This window comes from Prunus mume, linkage group LG1 (genome assembly GCF_029339155.1).
Source record: "Prunus mume cultivar Tortuosa linkage group LG1, ASM2933915v1, whole genome shotgun sequence".
Lineage (NCBI taxonomy): Eukaryota > Viridiplantae > Streptophyta > Magnoliopsida > Rosales > Rosaceae > Prunus > Prunus mume.
In genome coordinates, this window is record NC_142698.1 from 7,109,009 (window position 1) to 7,131,021 (window position 22,013).

The following is a 22,013-nucleotide window of genomic DNA, read 5'->3' on the forward strand; positions in this document are numbered from 1 at the left end:
ATTTATGCCGATTCGGTATCCCTTACGCCATCATCACCGATAACGGCGGTAATTTGACTTCGGAAGCCTTTAGGCGATTCTGCACTTGCCTCAAGATCAACTGTTCTTAGCTTCGCCACCACCCCAATCGAACGGTCAAGTTGAAGTAATGAATAAAATAGTCAAGAAGCTATTGAAAGCAGCGGTTTGAGAAGGCCAAAAGAGCTGGCGAGAAGCTTCGAAGCATTATGGGCCATCCGGACATCCTACCTAACGGCAAGGAAACTCCCTTCTTTCTTGCCTATGGTTGGGAAGCGATGGTTCTGTGGAGATCGGAAAGTCCTCCTGCCAAATGGAAACCTATGCACCGAAAGTAAATGAGGAGGCACTTGCATTAAGCCTCGACCTGATCGAAGAACGCGGCGCAAGCTAACCTTCGGAATGAGGCCTACAAACAGCACGTCTCTCGGTATTACGACTCAAGGGTCAGACTCCGCTCTTTCCGAATCGGTGATTGGGTCATGCGAAAAGTCTCATTGGCAACTAAGAACCCCATGGAAGGAACCTTCGGACCTTCCTGGGAAGGACCTTACGAGATCATCGGCATCCAACGATCGGGAACTTATCGGCTCAGAGAGTCCAACGGAAAGACCCTCGGTCATCCTTGGAACATGGAGCATTTGAAATATTATTTTAAATGAAGTCACCTAGCCTACGGCAGGATGAAAATGTAGTTTAAAAAAAGGGGGCCTTGGCCTATTTTTATTCACGACTTTGGCGTATCATGTTCCTAGCATACGGCGGGTTTTAATTGTAAAAGCGAACTCCGGATGTATTCTTTCCTTCGGCGACTATTGATGAAAAGGCCTTCGGCTTATATATTCACAACCTTCGGTGTGTTCATTAATCTCTTTTCGTTTAAAAGATACGGTAGAGACCATCGGTCGCAGTATACTACATTTTTAAAACCCTTTTTTAGCCTTCGGCAATTAAGGTACCACGGGCAATTAAGGTACCACGGTTAACTTCCCTATTTTACAAAGCCTGTTAACGATTGGAAGTTCACCTTATTTAGCCATCGGCACTTTAAAGGTTCACTCCAACATTATTATTACTAGCCTTCGACAGTAAGTCTTTGGTTTAGCCCTCGGCAAACTATATTGTTAGTTTCCCAGCCTATTATAAATCGGAAGGTCACTTGCAGCTAATCTTTTATTTAGCTCTCGGCACGTTAAAGGTTTACTTCAGAATTATTCTATTACTAGCCTTCGGCAGTAAATTTTTAAGCCCTAGGTGTTGTACCGATTATGTGTTCACTTGAGTTTTAATTCCTACTAGCCTTCGGCAGTTGATCTTTTTAGAGCCATAGACAACTAAAGTGGTTAAAGCAGAAACATACCGAAAGTGAAACTACTTGGACAATGAAATCAGAAAATTGAAACAGCTTGAATTAAAAGATGCCCTCGGCATCAAGGTGTTCAGAAAATATTGCCTTATGGCAGTTACACAAAATAAAATTTATACAAGGCTCAAGCGGCAGTCTCCTCCTCGACATCGTGATAGGATCCTCGGCATCAAGGGCGGGCTCTTCCGGGCGTCCTCCCTTCGTAATCCTCGATCATCTCTTTAGGAATGCCTTGGGAAGGGGAGGAGGATCGACAATAAAGTTTAAGTTCAGCTACGGTGGGGTTGTACCGTTTGAATCGATGGAGACCAGATCCATCATCTAAGGCCCACCTCTTTATCCAAAGAAGGTGGAGAACTTGGTAGAATAGCGGTATACGGATCGCCTCTGGACTGCGACTTCAAGCTCAGAAGCCTTTGGCCGCCGACTCCTCAAAGCCACTGGACCTCCTCATTCGCCTCTAGTGCCTCCTTTGCCGTTAGTGCCGACTCAAGGCTGCCGACATCTCGGCGAACTTGGCTTCATAAACCTTGACCTGCCGTTCGGCCTTTGCATGTCGCCGCCAAGTTCGCATGAGCTTGGATGGCCTTACCGCCTCGGCAACCACAGCCTGCCATCTTCATAGGCCTTCTTTGCCTTTTCAGCGACATTGATGGCTTGCTTGCGCACGACCACATGTCCATTGAAGCTGGAAACAAAGAAAACCTCGGACATACCGAAGCATAAGGCGATAAATAATAAAAGAGAGAATGTTTGAACTCACGAAGCTTGAAGGCGGAAGGCACGCGGCTTCCTCGGCGACTTCTTGGTAGGTCTTCAATCTTGAGCAGCTCCATTTGCGCGAGGATCATATGGTTCTAAATTGAATCGTCTTCGATGTGCAGGCCAAGGTGGCGGGTCGGCGGGACATCGTCATCTTGGCACAAAGATGGCCCGAGAAGCTCGATGCCGCCCACGCTTTGGGGTAGGCTCGGCATCAGTTGGCGATGAATGGGTGCTTGCTTGGCTGCCTTGGAGGAGGTGCCTCGGCGCACACCTCGGCTAGAGTCGGACTGCTGCTGCCGTTCCGGCTGTGAGCGGCGTTGGTGTGAGGCGGTCGAGAAATAGTTTGGTCCTCGGGGTCAACCACGAGGGCGCGTGCTTCCATTAGCCGGCTCTTTTTCTTCTTGGCGGAGGCCGAGCATGAGTAGCCTCTTGGATAACTCATTCATCCTCTTGGCTTGGCGATTACCCTCGCCTCCGTCCGCACAAAAGAGCGATCGATAAGGCGTCGACATGTTATAATACCATAAACTAAGCGAAGTACACTTACTCTTGGCGGGGTTGTGGTGAGCCTTGATAAGATTGGCGGTGAAGAGGAACTTGGTACCTCTCTCCACGGCGAGGACCTTGGTCTCACCATCGATCGCGAATATCCGATTGGGTGGCGCTCATTGCTTCAACACTGCGCAAAGGAAACGAAATTAGGCTTCTTAAGAGACATCAGTGCACTAAAGACTTACGAGCGGTATGTTAGCCTATCGGCTATTTGGAAGGTGGTTGGAATGTGGAAACGGACGGGATGTCTCGATGGCGACTCCCAATCGCGGGAAAAAAGTACCACGATTCCTCCACATTTTCGCGAAGTCGGCGCGCAGCGACAAAATGGCTGCCTGGGTAGCCTTGAGCGATTAGCTGGACCCGACCCGTGGTCGATAGACTTGGACTTGGTGACTGCGGATGGGAGAAGCTGACCGTCGGCGCTCCTTCGCCACCATGCCGGCGATAACCATTCCTATCAGCGCCACCTAGAAGTTGGGGTTGAATTGGCACTGGAGCATAGCGATCTATGCCAAGATCCTCTGCGGCGGGTTGCGGTGGCAACCTCACCCCTTGTAGAAATGCGTCCGTGAAGGCGACTTCCCCATCCTTGACCTACTCGAGATTCGGTGGCCATTGGGATCCTCATCCTTACCGAATTGGGTATGAAATATATTGCGATATCTCGCGATCTCCGCTTCGATAATCTTGTTGGGCTCCGGGTAGTCTCGCCGAATAGGTGCTCATTCGAACTCCCATCGGCACCCTAAGATTGTTGGGAAAAACTACCGATACCCTCGGCCGAGAGGATGGTTTGGCGGTGACTCTCCATTGCCGGAAGTGGAGGTCTCGGGTAGCGGCTAGCGCTCATCTCCCCGGGCATGGCAAGACCGATGTGACGACCGTTACTATAAAAAATGGACAACGATACCGGTGCAGTCATTAGCCCCTTACCGATGCCATGTGTAGGAATGAAGCTGGGCCCTTCACCGAGTATCTCAACATCGGTGTCGCTTCCGTCCTCGGCACCGGGGCCTACCGCCTCATTGTCCGAGTCAAAAAGACTGTCCAATGACTCCCCATCGAACGCATTGGGCTCACGCTCGGAAATTAACTCGCTATCAAACATCTACAAAAAACAAAGAAAAAGGAAACTAAGGTTCATGCCGAAGACTAGCCTACCGACCTCTACATCACTACCTATGGCAACTAGAGTACCGAACGGAACCCTATCGTCGGTCTAGTTCAAGCCAGGAAAGACGTAACAATAGTTAATGGAGAGAGTAAATTAAGGGTGCCGAACGGTACCTTAAATCAAGCTCTGGAAGGAAGACCGAAACTATGATCTTGATCGCCTTGTGAGTCGCCTTTCTTGTCGTTATTTGAGTCGAAATCGCCTAGTTTACCGTTAGCCCGCGTCGGAAATCGCTTTGAATCGGAAGCTCTCGTCGGAAATCGCCTCAGCAGAGCTCTCGCTTCTCACAAGCATAAAGTGAATTCCTTTCGAGTCACCCCTATTTATAGGCGAGGTTCGCATACGGTACACCTCGAAAAACCAAAGCGGAGCATTAATGCGCGCGCCTAATAATTGCTCTTGCCACGTGTCTCTTATCTTGTGGGGGTGATGGCATGCGAGGCCTGAAGAAAAGCGCCCACACATCTCTTCACACATCGACTCGAGGCGACCTTTTGAATTCCCGGCGTCGAATAAGCGACGGAAGGGCCAAAGTGAGCCCTCTAACAGTTGGATTACCGAGCGGTGGGACAACATTTTCGCCGAAGATAATTTCAAGTCCCCTCCTTCCTAGAACTCTCGCAAGAGAACTTGGAGGACTCCTGTTTATACCAAAATGAACAGCCAATATGCATAGGACACGTGGACCAGACTGGAGCTATGGTAGCCATCGGCAATATGCTTCAATACCCCTCCTACCGATCGCACGATTAGGGCAACTTCTCCCCACAGTCCCACATCAAAATTCTAAACAACTTGCACACCTCCGAAGGTCTATAAAAGAGGACAACTATCCCAAATTGAAGGTGATCAAAACTTATGGCATACCGCCTATTGATCTGTAGTTTAATCTTACTAAATCTGTACTTACTTAAGCATCGGAGAGCCTTTGGCTAGTACAACAGCGGTGCCCTAGGTCTTACCGAGCGTTTGCTATCTTGCAGATTGCATGCCCTACTGAGGCCCAAAGCATACCGAAGGCCCAACATCACTAAGTTGAGCGGAAAAGTGCCGAACCATTTTTCTGCATCAACAAGGTGGGAGTAATTGGCTTAAAGGCCACCCAAAGAGTTACAATTGTTTTACCATTTTCTCTCATTATTGTCATCAATTAATAGCTATTAGTGGGGGAAGTTTAGGGGGAGAGTGATCTTTGGAGAAAGAAACAGAGAGGCAAGGCAGAAATGTTGGAGGAAGGAGGAAATCTTGGCATTCTCTTCTTTCGGTTTTACCTTCCCAAACTCATGTCTTTCTTTTGGTTTAATTTAAGAATAATGTGGAACTAAATTTTTAGTAGTTAGGGGCTGTTTTGAAGCCCCAGATATGATTGCAAATGTGTTATGACGTTTCGTTTCAATTTCTTTCACGAAAGGATGAAAATTGCTTCACTACTTGTCTCATTGATGAATTCTTTATGTGTTTTCTACAGATGCATACTTAGTAAGCATATTTAGGATTCTAATGCTATGAATATGTGTTTGCCTGCCCTTGTTGAATGAGGACCTACATATGTTCTAGAGTAGTACTTGTTAGTTGCGATTAACATGTGAATCAATTTCTAGGATAAGTAAGACAACGCCAGTACTTACGCTGCCTTGTGATTATTCAAACTCTTTTCGTTCTTAACGATTTCTACTTGTTAAATCTATGAACACGCCATTCTAGATTGCATGCTAGGGACTAAGTTAAGTTGAAAACGTCAATCTCTTAACATACTACATAAGAAAGAGTAATAGGTTGAGTTCTAACATTGAGCCAACTCGGGCATCTTCATCCGGAAATAAAAGGAATCTGATTGAAACATAACATGTTTGCATGACTATTTGGTGGTGGATAGCACTTCCCCTAACTCATTTTCTTAATTGTGAAATATAATCTGTTCTTATAATTCAAAATCCGTTTCTGTCCTGTTGTTGTCGGATTTAATTTATATAGCAAATCAACTCTAAAAATCCCAAAAATTTGTGTGAGTGTAGCTCTGCATGTCTAGTATCTGTGCATAAAATTTCGTAGACTTTAGATAAGTGTAAGTAGGGATAATAATTTATTTATTTTTCTGTGGCTGGTCAGTAGGGACAGCGGCCCAGTTTTCGTGACAATTCAAGTGGTTAGATACGACAATCTTCTGCGGGAAAGACCCTTATTTCCATATGCTACAATTGACGAATCTTAGTGTTAATAAGGAAAATCAAAGAATATTTGTGTGCTACTTTGTGGTGTGCTTTTAATCCTATCATTTCTCTGTAAACTTTATCTTCTTCCTCAAGTGTAACTTTCATATTTTTCATCTTTGAGTTTTCCAAAATGTTTCTTTTTGAAAACTGCATTTGAAATATGAAAACCTCATCTTGCTAGATCAAACACTCTCTCATATATATCTAGGTCAGATTCAAGATTGATTTCTTCAAGAGTATGGTTTCTTGAAGAAATTGGTCATTCTCCTTTGAATCCAAATTTTGGTTTTTGTCTGAGTTAGAGCTTGCAAGCTGGTGCCGTGGGATGAATGAGCTTGAGAATGAGCTGTCATTGACATGAAGAACTGAGCTTCAAGCTTTGCTAAGTTGGAGAAGAAGATTGCACAAATGAGGTATAGCTCATCTTCCTAAATAGGTCTAGGTTTTTCTTGAGCTTGCTTGTGTTCCTTTGTAAGAATCTTTTTCTACTTAGTGGATTGCCTGGTCGGTTGATGACCCCCAGTTTTTTCCAATGGTGGGTTTTTGGGTGAACAATTTTTGATTGCATCTCTGTAATTTTTCTAGGTTTGTGTTCTTGGTGGTTGACTAGTCATAATATGAATTCTGGGTTTGTGTTCTTGGTGGTTGACTAGTCATCGTATGAATTCTAGGTTTGTGTCCCTGTAGTTGACTAGTCATCAGTATCTGTTGTTTGATGTTTACTTGATTATGATGATTGATAAGTCTATAAATTTACACATTTATGTACTCTTTATATTTAGTTTTTGTAGGAGAATTTGATTTAAAAAGGACTTATTACTTTATTTTCTCAATTTTCAGCTTACCAGAGCAAGTAATTTATTTTCAACGGCAATACGAATTTTTGGTGGAGTTTTAGTACGAGACTAATTGAGATGAAAGCTTAGACCTTGAAGATGATTGTGGAATTTTTCTAGAATTTTCAGAGCAGCCAATGAGAGCAGTCTTTGAAGTTAAGTCAGTATAAGGTGCAATCCCATCAAAACTGTGCTGTTGTGGAAGAATGACTAGTTGATGACTTTCCTGATTTTTCCTCAAGGCGTGCAATATATGGCTGGAAAGAGAAGACCAAAACTACAATTTACATATTTTTCCCGAATTTTCTTAGAGGAGAAACAACCCATTCCAAGTAGGAAGAGGAATCAATTACTTACCCATTTTGGATTTATGTTTTAATTAGGTTTTTCTTTATTCTTGGGCTGCTGTAAAAGCCCAGCTAGAGTAGGAATAGATGTGTGGTGTTTTATTTAAGCATAAGAAACAACTCCCTTGAAGACACGCAAAGACTAGAAGAAATTGGAGGCATCAGAATAGTATCGCAATTGGCTAAGTTTTATTGTTTCTTCCTTATGTTTTTGCTTATGCCGAATTCTATGATTATGTGTAACTAATTTTCTTTTGCTAGGGCATGATGTAGCCCTAGTATGATAATCTAGTTTTCTTATTTTACCTATCTATTGATTGCCGTTTGATGTTGGATTCTTAATCACTGTGCTTAATAACTTGGTTAATTATCTTGATGCTTGATCACCATCTAGACTTTTAATTGAGTTAATCGGATGCAAATTAGAGTAAATACCATACTTAATTTGAGGCTTGCTTCTTGTGATTAGGATTTGTAATTCGTCTAGGGTAAATACCATACTTCTAGGGTTTACATGCTTGTTTGAGGTTTTCATTGATCTTAATGTGTTGATATTTGACCTAAATACCATAGGCGAATTGCATTTAGGAATATACGAGCTAGGCTAAATACCATAGGTAATTCATGAAAAAGGAAAACTAAGCGGCAACATCAAATGGTTAGTTAATAGGTAGGTGAATAAGAGGCTAGATCGGATTACTAGTGGTGAATTCATCGTACTAGTGCTTTTATCAATTTGAATTTCTCATCTTGTGTTTCGTGACTTTCTACTTATTTTGTCTTTTAATTTCGTTGTTAATTAAATCATTCTTTCAAAAACCCCTTTCGTGTTTACGTGAGTATGCTACGTGTTTAATTTCTTGTCTATATAATTAGAGTAGTTAGACTATATTGTGAAGTAAATTAGGTTAGACTAATTGGTAGTTGAAATCAATCCTCGTGGGAATGACCTCGTATCTGCCATACTATATTACGATTGACCTTGTGCACTTGCGAGTATAATTTGTGTTTAGACTAATCTTTATAATCTCCATTTTTTAGGTTGTCTAAAATTCACAACAAGTTTTTGGCGCCATTGTCGGGGACGAGCTACAGGGGATGCCTAGATTGACGAGTCCTTTTGAGTGCCTATGTTATCTCTAGTAATCTTCTAGGGTTGCAGGTACATTGTGGCATGCTCTGTGTGTATTCTTGATTGTGGCTGTTCATGAGCAGTTGACTAGTCATAAGTGTTTTTGGTCAAGGTCTAAAGTGTGTGAAGATTGTTATGTTTTGTTTAAGTGTTGTAAAATTTACCCATCATCACCTAAGTACCAATTTCATAATTCAACAGAGAAGAGGTTGTGTATTACTCATCCTTTTCATGATAGACGAGCTATAAGCTAACAACAAGAGGGCTAACAAATTTATCAAAGCAACTTTCTAGTTTCCTTTTGGCATGTTCTTGACTGAGCCACAAGGAACGACGATTGTAGCAGTGCCACTTGTGATTATAGCACTAACTGGAGGAAAATTAGAATTCCCTAAACTCATAACAATGTTGACTTTAGCTCTTTTCAATTTGTAGCCTACCGAATTGTATGGCATGTGGGGGGTGTGGGTGGTTATGGATGATGGTGCGGTGGTTGGTTGGAGAGAGAGGAGAAAGGAGGAAGGATGAGGCCATTCTTTTGGGATAGGGATTAATCTTTGGAGAGAGTTGGATCTTCGCAGGGTTTTTTTTTTTTAATTTTTTTAATTTTTTTTTATAACAAAAAATAATTTTATTTTTAAAGCATAGAGAAGAAAGATTTTTGTTTATTAATTTCTCTATTTTTTAAAATAATTTTTTAATTAAACAAGTAATTACATTATTTTATTTTATATTTAATTTAATTCAAACAAAAAAAGTGGGACATTCACATGACACATCATCACTTGTGATAAAAAGACTAAAATAGCCATGCCACGTCATCAAAACTGATAGAGTTATTAGTGGAGATAATGGTGGGGGGTAAAGTGGAACACGAAATCACGATTAAGGGGGTTAGGGTGATAAAGTGAGATTTGACCAAAGTTTCTGGAGGCACCACAGTAAATAAGCCTTTCTTGAATGTTAAAACCATTGATTCATATTTTCGTAACGAAAACAATGGCATGAGATATTTTTGAATGACGCTGGGGATGAGTAATTATATACTACTACTAGAGTGCAGTAACTGATGTGTTATCTCATTCCAAGTAGGAAGAGGAATCAATTACTTACCCATTTTGGATTTATGTTTTAATTAAGTTTTTCTTTATTCTTGGGCTGCTGTAAAAGCCCAGCTAGAGTAGGAATAGATGTGTGGTGTTTTATTTAAGCATGAGAAACAACTCCCTTGAAGACACGCAAAGACTAGAAGAAATTGGAGGCATCAGAAGAGTACTGCAATTGGCTAAGTTTTATTGTTTCTTCCTTATGTTTTTGCTTATGCCGAATTCTATGATTATGTGTAACTAATTTTCTTTTGCTAGGGCATGATGTAGCCCTAGTATGATAATCTAGTTTTCTTATTTTACCTATCTATTGATTGCTGTTTGATGTTGGATTCTTAATCACTGTGCTTAATAACTTGGTTGATTATCTTGATGCTTGATCACCATCTAGACTTTTAATTAAGTTAATCGGATGCAAATTAGAGTAAATACCATACTTAATTTGAGGCTTGCTTCTTGTGATTAGGATTTGTAATTCGTCTAGGGTAAATACCATACTCCTAGGGTTTACATGCTTGTTTGCGGTTTTCATTGATCTTAATGAATTTCTATGTGTTGACATTTGACCTAAATACCATAGGCGAATTGCATTTAGGAATATACGAGCTAGCCTAAATACCATAGGTAATTCATGAAAAAGGAAAACTAAGCGGCAACATCAAATGGTTAGTTAATAGGTAGGGCTAGATCGAATTACTAGTGGTGAATTCATCGTACTAGTGCTTTTATCAATTTGAATTTCTCATCTTGTGTTTCGTGACTTTCTACTTATTTTGTCTTTTAATTTCGTTGTTAATTAAATCATTCTTTCAAAAACCTCTTTCGTGTTTACGTGAGTATGCTACGTGTTTAATTTCTTGTCTGTATAATTAGAGTAGTTAGACTATTTTGTGAAGTAAATTAGGTTAGACTAATTGGTAGTTGAAATCAATCCTCGTGGGAATGACCTCGTATCTGCCATACTATATTACGATTGACCTTGTGCACTTGCGAGTATAATTTGTGTTTAGACTAATCTTTATAATCTCCATTTTTTAGGTTGTCTAAAATTCACAACAAGTTTTTGGCGCCATTTTCTGGGACGAGCTACAGGGGATGCCTAGATTGACGGGTCCTTTTGAGTGCCTATGTTGTCTCTAGTAATCTTCTAGGGTTGCAGGTACATTGTGGCATGCTCTGTGTGTCTTCTTGATTGTGGCTGTTCATGACGAGCAGTTGACTAGTCATAAGTGTTTTTGGTCAAGGTCTAAAGTGTGTGAAGATTGTTGCGTTTTATTTAAGTGTTGTAAAATTTACCCATCGTCACCTAAATACCAATTTCATAATTCAACAGAGAAGAGGTTGTATATTACTCATCCTTTTCATGATAGACGAGCTACAAGCTAACAACAAGAGGGCTAACAAATTTATCAAAGCAACTTTCTAGTTTCCTTTTGGCATGTTCTCGACAGAGCCACAAGGAACGACGATTGTAGCAGTGCCACTTGTGATTATAGCACTAACTGGAGGAAAATTAAATTCCCTGAACTCATAACAATGTTGACTTTAGCTCTTTTCAATTTGTAGCCTACCGAATTGTATGGCATGTGGGGGGTGTGGGTGGTTATGGATGATGGTGCGGTGGTTGGTTGGAGAGAGAGGAGAAAGGAGGAAGGATGAGGCCATTCTTTGGGGATAGGGATTAATCTTTGGAGAGAGTTGGATCTTCGCAGGGTTTTTTTTTTTTTTTAAACAAAAAATAATTTTATTTTTAAAGCATAGAGAAGAAAGATTTTTGTTTATTAATTTCTCTATTTTTTAAAATAATTTTTTAATTAAACAAGTAATTACATTATTTTATTTTATATTTAATTCAATTCAAACAAAAAAAGTGGGACATTCACATGACACATCATCACTTGTGATAAAAAGACTAAAATAGCCATGCCACGTCATCAAAACTGACAGAGTTATTAGTGGAGATAATGGTGGGGGGTAAAGTGGAACACAAAATCACGGTTAAGGGGGTTAGGGTGGTAAAGTGAGATTAGACCAAAGTTTCTGGAGGCACTATAGTAAATAAGCCTTTCTTGAATGTTAAAACCATTGATTCATATTTTCGTAACGAAAACAATGGCATGAGATATTTTTGAATGACGCTAGGGATAAGTAATTATATACTACTACTAGAGCACAGTTACATGATATAACTTGTCCACGTGTTATAATATAAGTAGATTTAGTGATATTATTCCATAAAAGGGGGAAATATCGACCCTCCTCCACCCATATTATAACATGTGTACAAGTTTTACCATGTAGCCGTACTCCAATTACCACACAATAATTTCTCGTTAAGAAGAGCTTGTTGCACAACATGTCATCAAAGACCAATGTCACGTAATATTGTTGTGAAGGAAATTATAGTCCGAATGTACATTTAACCTTGGGATTGTTTATTTAATCTTTGTTGATATTTGGGTATGGTCCATTTTATTTGGTACCGTGTCTATTTTGCAGTCCCAACGTTTATTAATTTTAAGGTAAGCTTTAGCTATTTTGATTTCTAGCTTCCTTAAAGACAATATTGTATTTGCTAATGTAAATCAAGATTAATTACTCTAGGATAGACTTGGTTGAACAGAGCTGTTATGACTAAGATAAAGTGTGGCTAAATGCAAATCAGCTCAAAGGTAAAATCTTGCATTGCATATATTAGGATATATGTCAAGTTGTGTTGACTAGTCATCCGTTACTCCCAACTCATTGAAATTCTTATGTGAGACTCACACATTAACAACTGTAGGTTTTCTGTCCTAACAAATTTTATCTCATTTAAATTCAGGGTCATTTTATAGAGAAATTTTAATTATTTTAAAAAAATATGTAAAAAGAAAACTATTTGAGCATATAAGTGGGAATTGACCATGTACTTCTAGTGAGAGTCAGAGCAAGACAAACCAACTCTAGTGTGCTGTGTGCTCACTTATACATATAATATATACATGTTCAAAAAAAATTGGGTGCCCTAAATCCCGGTGCGGTTTGCATCAATTTCACCGTATCAAGGCCGATCCTTTTCTTTTCGTACTCCATTGAACCTATAGGCCGATAGCCACCACAAAAATGGAACAATCTCTATGTCAGTTAATTAAATGTTCTCGATGAAATATAATCGGAATAGATAATACTACTGAATGCTCCAACTTATTTTCATATTCACAGGCCCACTTATTTTCAATCCTTGGGAGATGACGATGCATACAAACCAATGCATTCATTAGTTGTTGAGAAATTCAAAGCTCCTGAATCAATAGCAGAAATTATCTGGTACTCATCGACTGTAGAAAAATTTGTATGAAACGAGGATAATAATGTTTTGCTATCATTTGTCAATTATATAATGTCACGTAAAAAAGTTATCACGTGTGGTATACCGTGACTAGCCAAGGATAGCAAACTAGTGTTATCTCCGTTTTATATAAGTGTTTCTCCATCAACTGACGATGCATACAAATTCAATGCATTAATTAGGCTACATATGGTCTGTAGGATTAGGTAACTCACTAGATTTAAAGAATGCTGAAGTAAAAACTGGAGTTCGACACTCAAAGTTGAAGATAAGAAGAATTCATGAAGGAAAACTTTTCCCTTCCAATCTCTGCAAATAGTAGGTTATCAACACTTTATAATTAATTCATCTAATCCCTTCAACTTTTACAAAATGTGGTATTCATTTCTAACTTTAAAATACCTTGAGTGAACTATCCAATCCAATCATAGACACAAAGGTGGCAAACGAATTCGATTATTCTACTGATTGTATAATGTAGTAGCTAAGAATTATCCTTTGTATATCATTAATTAAAATATTTATAATACCAGAAATTATATTTTAATTTGTATGTAATTTTGTTGAATCTCAATTACGTTTGAAAGAAAGAATATATTAAAAAAAAAAAAAAAAGAACTCGTTACCAGCAGCCTTTGGCATTCAATGTAGTTCTCTATACCCCACTGCCTTTTGCATCCTTTGTACCGGAGAAAAAGAATAATATGTGGGATGTTTACACCATAATCAACTGAGTATATCCAGCCTCAAAACAATTAGCACCAAGGCAGACATGCCTTCTCCCCTGCTGGAGGAAGACACTCTTCCGAGGTGCCAAGCACCTGCTGAAACTCCCGATTGCCAAAGCTCATAAACTGCTAAACCTAATTTCTATGACACGTGTCACCACCGCAGCGACTTGCACAAAGTCCCACATTGGAAATCTACACAAACCTCCCAGTTTCACTTCCCTATAAATAGGGAACAGTACCCTAGTAAAGAGGGTAACTATTTTCTTACCTTTTTCTATTACTCTGCTAAAGTTACCATCCTTAGCTGACTGCTTCTCCTATTTTGTCTTCTGCAGGCTAGCCCCTTGTTGAAGGCCCAGGCCCTTCTTCTGGAAAGCAGACCCTATCTTTTCTCTAAGTTGACCCTCTTCAAAAAGAGTATCACATTTGGCTCCGTTTGTGGGAATCGATACTTGAATCCCATTTTTCTCTACCAGCCCATTGGCTCCTTCTCCTATCCGGCCCGTCGCCTTTTCTTCACTCCACACTCAGCTATGCCTCACGAGGATAGCCACGGACTCAAGACCATACCCCATGGGGTACCTCCTAGAGGAGACCTTCATAGATGCCAGCCCAGGCAGAATGGAGAGCCTCGTGCTAGTGTCACCAAGATGTTCGAGAAATATGACCATCTTCATGCTAAGAACGTCGAGTCGAGCATGACTACAGCACACTGAAGCATAATTGGGAGATGGATCAAGCCCAGGGCTCCCAACGTAGTCTTACCCGGGAACCTAAGCGAACCTAGCCAAATCACCGAGCACTCCCACCACAGTGTCCCAATCCAACCTAGGCTCAGCAAGGGTAAAGGCCGCCTCCATTCGTAGAGACCAAGTCGCGGCTCCTCCGCATCTTCCAGCCGAGGAACCGGCCCCATGAACCAACAAAGCAGCGCAACCACCAACCCTCTGGGCAAAGCCATGACTTGGGCCCTTTATCGAATGCATCCTTAATTACCACCAGTAGAAGGACATCCAGCCACTCCGCATCACCTTCTACACCGCACGGAGGATCCTCTCACCCACATACATTCTTTTTCGGTGCCTCAGGGTGCAAGGGCCTCAGACGAAGGCATGTGCCTCCTCTTCCCTTCCACTCAGCGCCCTGAATTGGTTTTACAGCTGAACCCCGCACCATCAACACATTTTGATTTAGGCGAGGCCTTCTTGGGCCATTTCATGATCCAGTGATCGCCTCTACTCGGGACGACCTATATATGCTTAGACAGGGTGAGGACGAGCCCCTTGGGGAATATGCAGCTAGGTTCAGCTAAGAATACTCCCGCTGCCCAGACATCGATGATCGTGCCGCCTTTGGTGCTTTCAAGAGTAACCTCACGAAAGTCCAACTTCCGTGCTTGGTCCATAGCAACCCTTGGAACACATATGCCGAGTGATGAAGTAGGCGGCAGATTCACGCCAAGGCTGAGTACTTCAACTCCAAGCGCGGCCCAGCCATCCCGACGCGTAATCCTTTTCCGATCCTCCACTTGCTTCAGATACCCATCCCAGCTCCACATTAACATTCGCCCACACCAAGCACCAGGTGCCCAGACCCCAAGAGGAAGGATAGCTGCCAAAGCATACCTTCAGCAATATCAAGCGGGGCGGACATGGAAACCACCACCATGCAGTGGAAGCAACCCCCAGGACAAATGGACTGGCCCCACTCCCATTCTCACCCAAACCCAGGTTCGAGGTCTTCACCACCCTCAACATTACCTATGAGAATGTCACTGGGGCATGAAGCACCTATCATACCCCATCCTCCACCCCGGAAACCAGGCGGCAAGCATATGCCTAACATAGGTGTCTTCACGCTTTCATCACTGGCCACGATGCGAATCTTGTGTTGTCTTGCGCAACATCATTGAAGGACTTATTCGTGAGGGGAAGCTGGATAAATACGTGCGCAATCTCCCACCCCCACCTAACCCTCACCAACGGCAGATCAACATGATCTCAACCATCAGTGGTGGCCTACTATGGCTAGATCCTCTAACAACTCCATCAAACATTATGTCCGCTCCACCTATGCGCATTAGGTCTTCAACACTGAGCAGGAACGCTTGCCAAAGACACAAAAAACAGTGGGCCCCTATTACCTTCTGCGAGGAGGAGGAGTGTGGCGTTATCCTCCCTCATGATGACCCAATCATTATCCACGCTGACATCTCTAATTTCGACGTTGGGCTCATCTTGGTAGACATTGGCAGCTCGGTCAGTGTGATGTTTGTTGATGCCTACAACGAGCTCCAGGTCCCATCTCATTTGCTCGACCGAAGTGTCACACCCCTAGTGAGCTTTTCAGCGATATGGTCCAGGCTATTGGGAGCATTCATCTCCCTATCTCTATTGGAACAGCACCCCACAGCCTACAACGTTATCCTTGGGCGCCCTGCCATGGCCCAAATGAAGGTTTTCATCCCCATGGCATGGGCATGGTGCGCGGCGACCAACTTGGCGCCTAAAGCTGCTATGCTTCGGCAGTAAAGTCTACCAATCGCCAACATAGGGGTGAGGCCCTAGCGGTAACCCGGGCCCCCCACCTCGGGCCGGCGCCCGAAGACCTTAGGGAGGAATCTATCACCCAACATGCCGAACCTGTGGAGGACCTCGAATGGTGACTCTCCATGAGGACATCCGGGATCGACAGTCGGGATCGGCACCTCCCTCTCACAAGAGCTTCGCTATGATCTTGTTGCCTTCCTCTGCCTCAACTCGAGGTCTTTGCTTGCAGTCTTACAACGATATGCCGGACATATCACCTGATGTCATCTCTCATAGGCTAAGCATTAATCCGCCGTCCAACCCGCTCGGCGAAGCGTAGTGCTTATGACCCGGAACGGTATGAGGCCATGAAGGCGGAAGTGGATAAGTTGAGCATCATTGGATTCATCAAGGAGGTGGATTATCCCACCTGACTAGCCAATGTGGTAATGGTACGTAAACCAAGGAAGTGCTGGCGCATGTGTGTAGACTACACAAATCTCAATCGGGCTTGCCCAAAGGATAGTTTACCCCTACCCCGCATTGACCAGCTAGTTGACACTACAGCTGGCCACACCCTCCTCGCTTCATGGACGCTTACACAGGGTACAACCGGATCTTCATGCACCCTGAGGACTAAGCTCATACATCCTTCATCACTGACCGTGACCTTTATTGCTACAAAGTCATGCCCTTCGGCCTCAAGAACACCGGGACTACGTATCAGCATATGGTGAACAGCATCTTGGCTCCACTAATTGGCAACACCATGGAGGTTTATGTTGATGACATGCTGGTCAAGAGTCGCACTGCTGACCAACACATCCCCAACCTCTCTGCCATGTTCACCATTTTGAAGCAGTATAGGATGTGGCTTAACCCCACCAAGTGTGCATTTGGGGTGGCCTCCGGCAAATTCCTTGGCTTCATGATCGGCAAAAGAGGTATTGAGGCCAACCAGAGAAGATCCAGGCTATCTTGGACATGGACGATACCCAAGACGGTCAAGGACATTCAGAGTCTTACCGGGCGTGTCGCAGCCCTACGACCAGATTTATCTCTAAGGCCACTGATCGTTGAGTCCCATTCTTCAAGGCACTTAAGGGTAGCAAATGCAGCATTACAGGTGCCGAATCGACCAAGCATTGGCGAGCTCAATGCATACATGAGCCGAGCCCTTTATTGTCAACCCCGAGTGCAGGGATGTCCTCACTATCTACCTCTCTGTCTCACCACGGTTAGTTGAGTGCTCATTCGACCACACGAAGGTGCTGAGCATCCGGTGCACTATGTGAGCAAATGATTGCAAGATGCAGAGGTTCGATACCCAGACATTGAGAAACTTGCTTTCACCCTGGTGGTTTCGGCTAGGCGCCTTAGACCATACTTCCAAGCTCACACCATCCATGTCTTAACCAACCAACGGCTCCGGCAAGTGTTGCAGAAGCCAGAGACTTCTGGGAGGTTAGTTAAGTGGGCCATTGAACTTGGTGAGTTTGATATCCATTACAAACCCCGCCAAGCCACAAAAGGCCAAGCCGTGGCTGATTTCATATCTGAATTCACAGAACCCCATACTCTGGCCAATCCTCAGATTGCAATCAAGCCTACTCCTACCTCGAACGAGGTCCACGTAGCCAGCAAAGGCTCCTTAGACTTAACTTAGCCCTTATAGACCTTTTATGTGGATGGCACTTCCAATGCCCAGGGATGTGGAGCTGGCCTCGTTCTCATCTCCCTGCAGACAAGGTTGTCCTTGAGTACGCCCTCTGCTTCAAATTTCACGCCTCCAACAATGAGGCCGAATATGAAGCACTCTTAGTCGGCCTTCGGCTAGCCAAGGAGATGGGCACCAAGCAAATCCAAATATTCAGCGACTCGCAGACTTGTTGTCCACCAAGTCAACCAGGACTTCACGGCCAAAGCGTCTCCATGCAGCCTACCTCCAACATACCGCAATGCGCTACAACTTTCAATGCTTATCTCATAGGCCGGGTGCCACGCTCGAGAACAGCCATGCTCGATACATTAGCAAGGCTAGCCTCGGCGATGGAGTAGGGCATAGGTCGCAACATCCACATCGAGTTCTTGGACCAGCCCAGACACGGGCATCACTCATCTGTGTCATTGATCACAGCCCTACATGGATGGACCCTATCACTCGTTCTTGCGTAACCGGACACTACTCCATCGATATCGCTGAAACGCGGCGTGTTCGCTATCGTTTCGCCCTATACAAGCGCGGCTTGGCCTCCCTACCTTGGTGCACGACCCAGGAGGAAGGTACCTACGTCCTAAGGGAGATTCATGAAGGTATTTGTGGTAACCACTCAGGCGCTCGCTCCCTAGCACACAAAATCATTTTGCAGGGATACTTTTGGCCATCACTTCACACTGCTGCCCATACCTTCACCCAGAAGTGCGATAAGTGTCAACTATTTGTCAACATCCCACAACTTCCGGCTGAGCCATTGTGAGCCATGGTCAGGCCTTGGCCATTCGCCCAATGGGGACTTGACCTCATTGGACCTATGCCTAAGGGCAAGGGCTGTTAAGTATGCATTGTAGCCGTGGACTACTTCACCAAGTGGGTGAGACCTTAGCCACCATCACTGCGGCCCGCGATCGAAACTTTTGTTTGGCAAAACATCGTATGTCGCTTCGGCATCCCCAACACCATCGTCACGGACAATGGCTGGCAATTTGACAATGCCAAGTTCAAACAATTTTGTTCCAACCTCAAGATACGTCTTTGCTTCGCCTCCCCAGCCCATCCTCAGTCTAATGGCCAGGTGGAAGCCGTGAACAAGATCATCAAGAAAACTCTAAAAACCAAGCTTGACAAAGCTAAGGGTTGCTTGCCAGAGCTACTCCCAGAGGTTCTCTGGTCCTACAGCACCACCTTCCATACCTCAACAGGAGAAACACCTTTCTCTCTCTCCTTTGGTATCGAAGCAGTGGCACCAGTGGAGATTGGCCAGCCCACATACCGAACCTCCACTTATGAGGCCGAAGTCAATGGTGAGCAGCTAGCCCTGAACCTCGACTTCATCAATGAGCTTCGTGACCAATCCAACATGCGCAATGTCGCGTACAAACAGTGCATCGCTAAGTACTACGACTCCCGAGTCAAGCCCCATGCTTTCAAACTTGGAGATTGGGTCATGCGCAAGGTTTCCTTGGCCACCAAGAATCCTACTGAAGGTACATTGGGCCCAAAATGGGAAGGTCTTTATGAGGTTACCAAAGTCTGCCGCCCCGGCACTTATTAGCTTCGTGATACCAAGGGCAAGACCTTGCCTCATCCTTCGAATGCTGATCACCTCAAATACTTCTATAAGTAAACATACCTAGACCATAGGACATTATGTTTTCTTGGACTTTGCTCTCGAGCCTTGACTCAACCAACTCTTGTACTTTTTGCCTTCCGGCACATATTAAATGAACACCCGACCCTGGCTCATTCTCATCAATCACATGGTTCTCATTTTGCTAAGCACAATTGATATCAAATGACAACAAGTCTAATATCATAGCAAATCAAAGTAAGCTTGCCCCAGGCAAGGCAAAATGTTCACACATAGGCAAAATAAACATCAAGTGTTTAAACTAAATAGCTAGAATACATAAAGAAGGCAACGCCTTCAAGACTCGGTAGATGGAGCGTCCGTGGTGGCTGGCTCTGGAGCGGCATCAGTGGTAGGACTAGATGAAGGAGGCTCGCCACTCGTGTCAAAGTTAATCTCCACCGAAGGGTTGACCATCACCACCCTTTCCTCCCAATGCAGCTACATTGCCACCATCTGATCCATGATGTAGCTCCTCAGCTCCTCCGAGCCCCGAAAAGACTCGATCTCTTCAGCTCGGGCAGCAGCTATCTCCTCGACCCTCGACCGCTTCAGCTCTTCCATCTCCTTGGCCATCGTCGCTTTCTGCAGCACCATGGTGTTCTTCTCTTGGATGGCCTCCTACACCTCCACTACCTTGTCCTTGGCCATCTCATTACGTCTCTTTAGCCTCTGGATCTCCTTATCTGCCTTAGCCATATTCACGTACATCTCGCCATAAGCCTGCAATACAAAGCATGATCAATCAAGGGCAAATTCGAATGATATGAACAAACTCTTAAAGTCGGACAACTTACATAGGCTTGGGTAAGGAGCGTCTTCTGGGCCCGATCTGCATAAGAGGTAGTCGGGGTCCTCGCCGAACCTCTGGTCACTTTTCACGCCTTCTAGGAAGACGCGTTCACCAAGGAACCTCTTGCCGATGCATGGCCGTGTTCACCTCCTTCTTCTACCGACGCAGCCCGAGAAGTCCACCTTCTCCACCCCTCGGCGTAAACATCATCCATACCAAAGGGGAGCTTGGTGGCGCTGCAGTCAAAGGGAGGAAGCCTCGACCACTGTCCCCATCACGCTCGGTGGGCTTCCTCCAAGGTGCTCTCTTCTTTCCCAAAGACATCGGCAAACAGCCTTCATCATCTCTAGGACGCTTCCCGGCCGCTGTCGAGCACCTCCCTTCTCCACCCTCTTGGCCCGAGACTCCCTCAGCCGGTTTTGCATATCGGGATCATCCAGATCCATAGCCACCTTCGTGCTTCCCCTTATGATACCTGCCACTGCACATCAAAAGCTAAGTTAGTCTCAACTACAAAAAGAATCATAAGACAAACAACAACAGTGACCCAGGTACTTACTCCCTTGCAAGATTCTAAACTCGTACAGGTTCTTCTGGGTGAGTAGGTTTTTGCACTCATGCTGGGTCTCCGACAACAGTGACCTCACTCTCTCAACCTCGTCTTCTTGCTCCTTGGAGATCGGTCCCCACTTCATGGAACCTGCACCAAAATTTAGATTCAACTCAGCCATTTATACTTGCACAAGCAAAAAAAATGAAGACCCAAGAGTCAGAGCACAAGTAAAAACATTACAAAACAACTAGTCTTAAAGGATGGGGCTAAGGACCTATAGATTGGAAGTGGGTTGGAATGTGTCTGGAGACGATCTTCCATGGAGGACACTCCCAATCACCATAGGCTAAGCACCATCTGTTTCGCCAAGACTTCTGCGTACTCGGCTTATTCCTAATAAAATAACCTTTCTCCTTTGCCTTTCGGCAATTGGCTTGTACCCAGCCAAAGGTTCCTTGTTGCTTGGAGATCGAATACAGGTACATAAATCGCTCAAATGTTAGCTCCCCCAACCCAACCAACCACCAAGCAACATAAACTCCATGCAGAAGCAGCCAAAAGTTGGGATTGTATGCGCCTGACGCATACCCCAACTTGGCCAACATCATCTGTACCCAAGGATGAAATGGTAGTCTGAGGCCATGCTGGTACATATCCGTGAAAATCATAATCTGAACCCTCCGGAGGATATCTTACCACATCCGCAACACTGGGTAACCTCAGGCCCACCGCACACTATAATCTGTCCGAAGCTTAGTCAACTTTACTGTAGTTTATTCCGCCGCAACGACACCAACCCGGATGTCCACCTCCTCTAAAGTCAAGCCACGGCTATACCCACAGACCCTGATGGTGATGTCTGATTGCTCGAGCCCACCTCCGGTGTATGTGCCAAAGCTAGAACCCGATCAACACTAGCCTCTAACACTTTATACTTCTTCTACATCTCCTTATATGCCTCGGACCCAGACTCTACTGATGGCCCAGCCATCTCACCCTCATGAACTACCATCCTAGCTTCTATAAGCCCTTCTACCAAACCCTCTGTCTGGGAACTCTCATCTTCAGAACAAACATACTCACTGGCCTCTTCACTCTCAGACATCTACAACATGCAGAAACAAGAAAAAGGAACTAATGCACATGCAAGGAGGATCCAAACGCAAAAACACAAAATTGGACGGCATCTACATGTTTTTTTATCTAGATGCATACATT

At 43.9% G+C, this 22,013-nt stretch overlaps 1 protein-coding gene and 1 long non-coding RNA gene across 2 annotated transcripts; one reads left to right on the forward strand and one right to left on the reverse strand.

The window, feature by feature from the left end:
* The first annotated feature begins 18,060 nt into the window (after positions 1–18,060).
* LOC148920884 (uncharacterized) lies at positions 18,061–19,374 on the forward strand. Its single transcript, XM_089047337.1, has 2 exons — positions 18,061–18,415; positions 18,872–19,374. The coding sequence occupies exons 1-2, from the start codon at positions 18,061–18,063 to the stop codon at positions 19,372–19,374; spliced, it is 858 nt and encodes a 285-aa protein (XP_088903463.1).
* Positions 19,375–19,615: 241 nt separating this feature from the next.
* Positions 19,616–20,310, reverse strand: LOC148920885 (uncharacterized). Its single transcript, XR_016123225.1, has 2 exons — positions 20,247–20,310; positions 19,616–20,172 (listed from the first exon to the last, which is right to left on the reverse strand). It is a non-coding gene; the product is annotated as an uncharacterized LOC148920885 (long non-coding RNA).
* Between the last annotated feature and the right edge of the window lie 1,703 nt (positions 20,311–22,013).